Here is a 9,448-nt window from a genome sequence, read left to right as displayed (position 1 = left end):
AGTCTCAATTGTAATTCCAGGAAGGCTAAAGTGGTAGGGCCACTCGAGCCCATGAGTCTGAAGCCAGCATGGGTATCAACATAGCAAGACAGAATCTCAAGAAACAAAATATAGTACATCACCTGACTTCTGAAATCCCCATCTGTCAGTGAATTCGAGGGCATCAGTGTTTGTTAAAGACCTCACAACAATAACCCGAGTGCATGGAATTGCTCCCCTAAGACATGTCTTTTCTGCCTAAAGCCTGTACTTCCCTTGGGGGGGGAGGGGGTGGCCTTGGATGTCTCCATCAGGATTGGCACTCAATACAGGGCTCTGGATCCAGGAATGACTCATATCCAGGAATTGCTCCATTGTGTTACGACCAAGTCCAGGACATATTCCTAAAACCCAGATCTTTTCCACCTTCCCCAGTGCTGCTTTCTGTTTTGTTCTAGGCTAGGGTGACTTCATGGTCAGTGAGTCAAAGGTGTCCGGGGGGGCGGGGAGGCTACCTAGGGTTGCGTGCCGATCAGGGTGACCTCACCAGCCTGGCTAATCACGTGGTCTCTGGCCCACCAGCATCCTCCTCAGTCCGTCACTCTGCTTCTTAGCTGCATTTCTACTTCATTCCTGCCTGACAAGCCGCCTCTTCAGAGCTTTCCAAGGACGTTGCTGTGCATGCATGTGCACGTGTGCACATGTTCACATGCTCGTAATATATGTGTATGTGATGTGTATGAACTTGTAGAGGAGAGAGACTAATGGCAGTTGTCTTTCCCTATTGCTTTTCTCCTTGGATTTTATTTATCTGTTTGTTTGTAAGACAGAATCTCTCTGTGTGGTCCTAGTTGTTCTGGAACTCACTCTGTAGACCAAGGCTGGCCTTAAACTCAGAGATTCACCTGCCTCTGCCTCCTGAGAGCTGGGATTAAAAGTGTGCGCCATCTCTGCCTGACTTTTTCTCCAGAACTTACTGTTTGATGGCAGCAGCAAGCACCGAGAACCCACCTGTCTCCATCCCTCCCCTAGCACAGGGGCTACAGAAGCTGGCCTCCCAGGTTTTATGTGGGTGCTGAGTTACGTTCCCCTCAACATACATCCACAGTAAACCTGTTAAAGTCTTGGAGGGTATCCTCCAGCCACCCCGTCCCAAGGAGAGAGCTGAGCTGACAATCTACAATGCACATTCCTGTCTTTTTCTCCGCTAAACCAAGGAGCTCCTAATATTTTACTATCCTTCTCATAGGTTTCTTAAACCCTGCTCTTAATTATCCAAGTAGAAACAGTCCTTCTGGCCTTTCCAACCACCCTTGCATTCCAAAATCGATAATCAGTGAATTGGTCCATCTGACTTGGGACCAACTCCTTCCAATATCCATGCTTCGAGACTTGGTTGAGGAAGGTTTGTGAAATGGTACATCTGTTTCGGTGTTCGAGTCTTCTCTCCCCAGATTCATCTGAAATGACTCCTCCCTCTTCAGAAAGGCTTGGTTGTCAATCTCACAGCCTGTGCATTTCCCAGGCCCTTGGACTTGTGCGGTATACACTGGTAGCTGCATCTCAACCCGCCTTCCTCACAGCCACGATGACTCTGGCTCCTGGCTGCCATTACTACTGAGTCTAATGTCAATCTCTGTAGTCACTTTGGGGCCTGGCTTTGCTTGGGACATCCTTCTTGCGAGCTCTGTTCAGTTCTGTGAACGCACTAGGAAGGAATTTTGCTGTTGCAGAAACAGCATTCCTAATAAAATGCTTACAATATTTTTTTCATTTTTCTATACTGTAGGACTTATTTTTAGAAACTAGTTTGTTACCTGTCCAGCAGACTGTCATTCCCAGGTCACATGATTACCAGAGGTCATCTCTGTGTCACCTGACAGCAACTCTTGTCCCTCCCCTAAGTATGTTTGAAGGGGATCTTTCAGGATTTTCCCTCAGATCTGTGATTATAACAAAACCTAAGCCCTGATCACAACTCTACTGAAAACCTGCCTTCAGCAATCCCCAAAGTCCTGTGATATCAACTGGTCTCCATCAGGTCTCAGTTCTCAGCTAGGATGTTTCCTCTTCTAGGAGAACTACCCTTTCTGGTCCTGCTCAGCATCCCAACCCCCTCACTATAACAACGACATCATGGGACGCCAATGGGGGAGGAAAGGTGTCGGCCTGATGTGTCCCAGGTCCCCACGGCAGCTGGTGCAAGAACAGCCACAGAACTCTACTGGGGCTACAATTACCCCCTCTTACCCCCATGCAGAAGCCTCGTCCATCCCTTTCCAAGGTACAGAACTAAGACCTGCCCCTCGTTGCAAGGTTCTTTTCTCAACTGTGGGCGTTTGTCCAAAATTAGCAATGCCCCAGGCATCATCTGAAGCCACTTCCTGAACCCTAGCAGGCTATTTCCAGTTGGGGCTCTGTTGTTAAAAAAAAAAAAAAAAAAGAGTTCACATCTCCAAAGTCAGGTTGGCCTTTAGAGCTTGGCTTTGAACAGAGCAGGCAGCATACTCTTTCCAAGTTTTCCAAGGCTCCAGGTCAGAGCTGAGCCCAGGCAGCCTTCACGTGTATGCGCACCTGAGGGTCGTCTGGAACCTAGGCGAAAAGTACCACAATTTGCATACATCACAGCCCCACACAGGCTCTCCCAGAAAATAATGGGCAGGCCCGGGGGTAGTTCCCAGCTTGCCAATGAAAGAGAAGAAAGTGCTTTTGGTTGATTCCTTTCAAATTACAATCCACAGTGCCCACCAGCTGCGCGAGCTCCAATTTACAGTTTCAAAGATTTCTGGGCCACAGAAGAGCTTTCTGTCCTGACTCTAAATAGAAGAACTACCGGCAACCCCCACCCTATGCGCAGGCCCAGAAACCCTGCTGGAATGTGACTCTAAGAGAATCACTAACTGAAGATTATCGTGCCCCCCCCCCACACACACACAGTAGCCTCAGACCAGGTTCCTTTTCTGTGTCATCTCTGGGGTCTCGGCCACCCAAACTTTGCACCTGTGGTGCTTGTTATCCAGATGCCCAGGCAGCCAGGCTTCAGTGGAAGTCCATGACCAGTTTACAGTTCTGAAATCTCTCTTTCTGCCTGCCAGAGGGTACCCTCAACCCAGTATCACAGGGTGTCTGCCCCTGACCCAACCCCGAGTCAGTGTTGGACCTCTAGGTGAACAGGGTCCTTTCTCCCCACGTGAATCTGAGTCTTGACCCCTATTGTAGTCGGGAGGCCCTCCAGAACCCTGTTTATCCTCCCCCTGGCTCCAGAGTTAGTAACCAGGGAAAGTCTCTCCTTCCTGGGTACTGAGGTCATGGCCTTCTAAATGCCAGGAGTCTTAGAGTGGAACTCTAGTTTATGGAAAGAGGCCAAGAATCTGGACAAGTTACTGCCCTAGGAACAACCACTTGCAGGGAAATACCCTGGAAGAAACTTGCCCTGGAAAAGTGACTCAGGTCAGGGACTTTTGGGGGTGGAGTGATCTGGGAAATCCAATTACCACAGGGACCTTTAAATGTTAAAGTACACTAAGTACCCACACTTCCACCCTCAGATGGGCTTATCTGTTAGTCTCCCTTGACAATTAAAACCGGTCCCCAAAATGGTGTAATTCAAGACTGCATAAACAAAGAGTTGGAAACAAGTCATGTTGTCTACATGAGTTCCTCAACACTAATGTACCCAGTCATGCCATACACGGACTCAACAACTCTCCCACCTCAAACACCAGCCAGAAACACATACACACACACACACACACAAAACCTCAAACACCAGGACACATACAATGCTAACTCAAATCCCACAGATACACACCTCACCTCTAACACCACAGGCATACACGCACACACACACACACACATTCAACCTTAAACACCGGGCACACATGTAAAAGGAAAAGGATTTTTAAAGGATTTTATAGCTTGTGTTTCACAAAATATACCAAAGGTGGTTATGAGCAAAAAGCCGGCAGCCTATCCCATTCGTCTTCCTGATTTCGTTTCAATCCGACTGCATGGTTTTCTCTTCGCTTTGCTCATTTAGAAGGGGATGCTGAGGTCTATTTCAACAAGGATCCCTCAAATATCTCATCAGGGGAAATGGGACTAACAAACCACCCCTCGCCAGAGAAACTCCAGACATGCAATGAAAACGGGAGACAACAGGAGAGCCAGATAATTGATGTAGTGCACGGCTAGACAGTCTAGCACCTGAGCCCACCGCGCAGGAGCAAAGAGCGCAGGTTACCAAGTCCAGCACGGGACACGCCAACCGGCGCAGAAAAGGGTCCGAAGCGCGCGAGTAATCCCCCAGTCTCACCCCACCCCGTCCAGATCCCAGGTCCTCCACAAGCTCCACCCCGGAAGGGCCAATCGACCCACAAACCAGCCTCGCTCAGCTGCCCAGCTCCGCCCTGCCTCGCCTCGCCCCGCCCCGTCGCAGCTCCACCCCGCCCCGACTCGCTACCGCCCGAAGCCAGCCCCGCCGTTCCCGAGCAGCCGAGTGTCTCGTGACCACGGGCGTATCCCAGACGGCCGGAGATCGACGCTGTCTATGACCAGTTCCTCCTCAGTTCTGAACCGCCCTTGTCCCATGGCGCCGGAGCTCCCCCGGGTAAATGTGAAGTGTCGTCTGCTCCTGATCTCAAGCCTGGGTGAACAGGGTCAGATTCCCGCGCGTGAATCTAAAGAAGCCCTGGTCCTTTAGGAGCTCTGAGGAGTTACTCCCCTAGACCACCACCTTCCTAGTTCTGACAGATTCGCTGGAGCTTCAGAAAGTGGGCCTTCTGATAGAAGGAGTATTTGGATCTGGGGACTCAGGGGAGGAGAAGGGACTGGGCCTGGGGACTCAGGCGAGGGGTGGGGCCTGGCCTGGGGACTCTGGGAACAAGCCTGCTGGAATAGCTCTGACTTCCCTACCACGGGTCTGAAGACAGGCCCATCTGTATCTCTGCCATGGGGGCCCTGGAGGCCGTCTTTTTGGCATTGGCTGCAGGTCTGAGCACTGCCAGCCCACCTAACATCTTGCTGTTCTTTGCTGATGACCTGGGCTATGGGGACCTAGGCTCTTATGGGCACCCCAGTTCCACCACCCCCAACCTGGATCAGTTGGCTGCAGGGGGACTGCGGTTCACAGATTTCTATGTGCCTGTGTCTCTGTGCACACCCTCTCGGTGAGTGAGGGACCTTCCCCCTTCCCTCCCCCTTGCCCATCCCACTTGGGTCTTTCTGTGGGTGGATCCACAGTTCTCCCTGGCCTCTCTGTGTTCCTCCCTGTGGGTCTCACAGAGTATGGGTTATGTGGCTTGTACTACAGGGCTGCCCTCCTGACTGGCCGGCTCCCAGTTCGAACAGGAATGTACCCTGGAGTCCTGGGGCCCAGCTCCCAAGGGGGCCTGCCACTGGAGGAGGTGACCCTGGCTGAGATCCTGGCTGCTCGAGGCTATCTTACCGGGATGGCTGGCAAGTGGCATCTTGGAGTGGGGCCAGAAGGGGCCTTCCTGCCCCCACATCAAGGATTCCATCGATTCCTAGGCATCCCGTATTCCCATGACCAGGTACAAACCTTACCTGGGCCCTCCTCTGCCCTCCTCGCCCAAATCTTCTTATCAATGTCCCCTAACCCATAGCCAGACCTCTCTCACTAGAACTGTTTCCCTAGGGTCCCTGTCAGAACCTAACCTGCTTCCCACCAGACACCCCCTGCAATGGTGGTTGTGACCAAGGCCTGGTTCCCATCCCATTGCTGGCCAACCTGTCTGTGGAGGCCCAGCCCCCTTGGCTGCCTGGACTAGAGGCCCGCTATGTGTCTTTCTCCCGAGACCTCATGGCTGATGCCCAGCGCCAGGGCCGACCATTCTTCCTGTACTACGCTTCCCACGTGAGTGACCCTGGCCTCACCCTCCTGGCTGCCCAAGACTGTGCTCAGTGCTGACTCCACTCTCTGCCCCCAGCACACCCACTACCCTCAGTTCAGTGGAAAAAGCTTCGCAGAGAGCTCAGGCCGTGGGCCTTTTGGGGACTCCTTGATGGAGCTGGACGCAGCTATAGGGGCCTTGATGACAACGGTGGGAGACCTGGGTCTGCTCGGAGAGACACTGGTCATCTTCACTGCAGATAATGGGTACGAGCCAGAGCAGGGGATGCACATTGCTTGATCATAAGTGATGATTCTAGGGTCCACCCACCCTAGCTATTTGTTGAAGACTGTTATAAAAGGCTCTTAAGAGAAATGCTAATCTTGTTACAGTAATCCATGGGTCACAGAATGGGGACCTCTGGGGACCACAGGTACACAGAAAAGGTCTTGGTAGGAAAAGGAGGAAACAGGCATATAACAGTCATTCTTGGCAAGATTTATAACTTTAAAATATGGGGCTGGGGGTCACCAGTGGTGGGTGAGGGCCCTTGGCCCCTCGTTACTGATAACTTCCTTGTTTGTCCTAGTCCTGAGTTGATGCGTATGTCCAGAGGCGGCTGCTCTGGCCTCCTGAGATGTGGGAAAGGAACAACTTATGAAGGTGGTATCCGAGAACCTGCCTTGGCCTTCTGGCCAGGCCACATTAAGCCTGGTCAGTCCTCTGGCCCTCTTTTTTGTAGACTCTTGACCCCATTTCCCCAGCCTTGATGGTAAACTGAGTGACCAAACAGCCATCTGTCCACAGGTGTAACCCATGAGCTTGCCAGTTCTCTGGACCTGCTGCCTACCCTGGCAGCCCTGACTGGAGCTCCGCTCCCCAATGTCACCTTGGATGGTGTTGACATCAGCTCCTTGCTGCTAGGCACAGGCAAGGTAGGGCCCATAAGCCCTTGATCCCAACTCCGCTACGCCATACTGCTCCTCCTCTAGGTATGAATCTGGGCAGTGGCGGAGGAGAGTCCATCATGCTTCATGTCTCCTTTGATGAGTGGTCTCTGAGTACCACCTCTCAAGTTCCTGGGTGGGCCAAAAGGGGGTCCACTACCATTGCCTTACACAAGAGCTCTTGGAGGTCTTTCCTACCCTGTGACCCTGACTTTCCCTCAGAGCCAACGGAATTCTGTCTTCTTCTACCCGCCCTACCCAAACGAGATTCATGGAGTCTTTGCTGTGCGGAGTGGGAAATACAAGGCTCATTTCTTCACTCAGGGTAACTCTCTCTCCCTGGCTTCCTCTCCCCAACCCTGATGGCCCCTAGCTGCTCTATCCTCTGCCCCTTCTTGTATAAAAAGCTGGCCCCCTCCCCAGGCTCTGCCCACAGCGACACCACTTTCGATCCTGCCTGTCACGCTGCCAGCCTTCTTACTGCTCATGATCCCCCGCTCCTCTATGACTTGTCTGAGGACCCTGGTGAGAACTACAATCTTTTGGAAAATATGGAAGAGGTCTCCCCAGAAGTTCTACAGGCTCTGAAACACCTCAAGCTGCTCAAGGCCCAGTACGATGCCACTGTGACCTTCAGCCCCAGCCAGATAGCCAAGGGTGAGGACCCTGCCCTGCAGATCTGCTGTCAGCCAAGCTGCACTCCCCACCCAGCCTGCTGTCACTGCCCAGACTCCCATTCCTAAGGTCCTGGAGAAAATCACAGGGGTCCCCCAAGGGTAGCCCAGGACCCCTAACCGTATCCTGAGTGTGTGATGGTTCACCAGAAGGGCAGGGGCAAGTGTGTAGTTTGTATCTGGTAGTGTAATAACATCAGCTGAGACTTGCAGGTGTGCTAATTCATCTAGTCCTTGTGGTAACTCTGAGATCAGTGCTATTCTCCTGTGCTACAAATGAGGAAACTGAGGCATGGGGAAAATCTCATGGACCTGTCCAAGTCCAATGTCACCTTACTAGAAAGAACTTGATCTAGGATTTGAACCCAGGCATCCAGAGTCTGAAATTTGCCCTGCTCTGGTGATCTGCACGTATCTCTGCACATCCCTGAAGCAATGGACATGCCTGTTCACAGAAGCCAGTAGGGCATGCAGGTGCCAGTAACTATGAGGGAAGGGTGGTGAGGGCATGATATCCAGGAGACCCTAAAAGTGCCAAATCCTTGGAACATAGATTTTCCTCGAGAAGCTTTGTTAGAGACACTGGAACTGACCATCTTGGGTCTTACAAGAAATCTGTCATCTGGAATTAGGTGATAAACTGCTCATTCCTGATAGAGTTAAGGAATTGGGGGCCCTGCTAGATCCCAAGAAGGAACATTAGACAGCCCCCCTGGGGCTCGCCTGCCTCCCCAGCTCTGCATTCCTCCATTGTGCATACTTCAAGTCTCCTCATCCCATCTAATTTTCTACAAAGTAATCTTTTTTTAAAAGAAACATCTGTCAGGGGCCAGTGAGATGACTCAGTGGGTAAAACATGCTGGCTTACGAGCCTGGCAACCTGAGTTCAGTCCCCAGAAACTCACAGGAAAAGCCTGATAAAAGGGGCCCCACATCTGCAATCCCAGCATTTCTCAGGGAAGATAGGAAGAAAGGAGGATTTGCCCAGAATCTTGTATGCCAGCTAGCCTAGAGTATGCGGCATGGTAGAAACAAGAGATATCCTGCCTCAGCAAGACAGGAAGAGAACCAGATCCCCAGAGTTGTGCTCTGACCTCTGCACATGCTCTGTGGCCCACACATGTCTGAACTTACATATATCACACTCACATGAGCAACAATAATATTAATAATAAATGGCAAAAAAAAGTCTATTGGGTTGGAGTCCACCATGTTCAAATTCCAAACTCGTTCAGTGACCCACCATTCCCTCAGGCCCACTGTGAGCTGGCCTGGCTGTTCTTTCCTATGGCGCTGTTCTGCCTGAGATGTTAGCTTCTGTAGAAAGAGACCTTTGGGCTGTGTTTGTATGGCAGGGTGTGCTGTGCATCCCAAGTGCCCCTCAGTTCTGGTCACCTCAGAACAGAAGCCTCAGGGTGTCCCGATATCTCTAGCAATATTTCTACTGTAGCCTCTTTTCAATGGGGACAGACTTCCAGGAGTCAGGCACACAGCCTCTCTCCTTCAAGGTGATGAGCAGTCTGAGCTGGTTACATTCCAGTGATTGGTCCAGGAGTAGCATGTGAGTAGGAGTCCCGGCAGTGAAAGGTTGGGGTGATCAGGGTGAGAACCTAACTTTAGCAATGCTGCTGGCCCTGGATGGAACCAGGCGATTGTTAAACCAGTGTCTCCAGCTGCCCTGCCTGGAGAGCATCAAAAGTACTTGCCGCTGAGGATGAGGCCTGAATGGAGTATACGGGACCCACTTTGTGGGAAAAGGACACCTCATGTTTGCTTGAGGTCTTCCACAACTCTGTTTTCCATAGAACTCTTCCATAACCTCTTATCTGGCTAAGAAGCTACACCGGCCACACTCCAAGATCCGCTGCATCCCAGGCTATGCACACAAGGTAGAGGGTTTTTTGCGGGTACCCAACAGGAATTTATCTTGACTTCAAGAGCTCCTGCATCCCTTTTCTAAGTGGAGAGCTGGTGTCAGATGATCGATACCGTAGTT

General features: G+C 51.5%; 1 protein-coding gene across 2 annotated transcripts; it reads left to right on the top strand.

Moving 5' to 3' along the window:
- Positions 1-4,441: 4,441 nt before the first annotated feature.
- On the top strand, positions 4,442-8,643 carry Arsa (arylsulfatase A). 2 transcript variants are annotated; one of them, XM_038342451.2, is made up of 8 exons: positions 4,442-5,147; positions 5,291-5,531; positions 5,636-5,854; positions 5,928-6,097; positions 6,421-6,545; positions 6,639-6,766; positions 7,001-7,103; positions 7,202-8,643. In XM_038342451.2, exons 1-8 carry the CDS (start codon positions 4,930-4,932, stop codon positions 7,519-7,521), a joined length of 1,524 nt encoding a protein of 507 aa, XP_038198379.1. In that variant the 5' UTR covers positions 4,442-4,929; the 3' UTR covers positions 7,522-8,643. The 2 variants fall into 2 exon arrangements, with proteins under 2 accessions (XP_038198379.1, XP_038198380.1); XM_038342452.2 differs by having other exon boundaries at positions 7,186-7,412.
- The last annotated feature ends 805 nt before the right edge of the window (positions 8,644-9,448 follow it).

Source organism: Arvicola amphibius, chromosome 9, assembly GCF_903992535.2.
Source record: "Arvicola amphibius chromosome 9, mArvAmp1.2, whole genome shotgun sequence".
Lineage (NCBI taxonomy): Eukaryota > Metazoa > Chordata > Mammalia > Rodentia > Cricetidae > Arvicola > Arvicola amphibius.
Note: the sequence above shows the minus strand (reverse complement) of the source record. Positions and strands in the feature narration are given on the sequence as shown.

What these genes read in the sequence shown, in the direction of transcription:
- Arsa (XM_038342451.2), top strand. Translation starts at nt 4,930, where the DNA reads ATGGGGGCCCTGGAGGCCGTCTTTTTGGCATTGGCTGCAGGTCTGAGC. An exon ending in TCCTGTACTACGCTTCCCAC is followed by an intron (nt 5,855 to 5,927) that starts GTGAGTGACCCT and finishes CTCTGCCCCCAG; the next exon opens with CACACCCACTACCCTCAGTT. An exon ending in GGCTCATTTCTTCACTCAGG is followed by an intron (nt 7,104 to 7,201) that starts GTAACTCTCTCT and finishes CCCCCTCCCCAG; the next exon opens with GCTCTGCCCACAGCGACACC.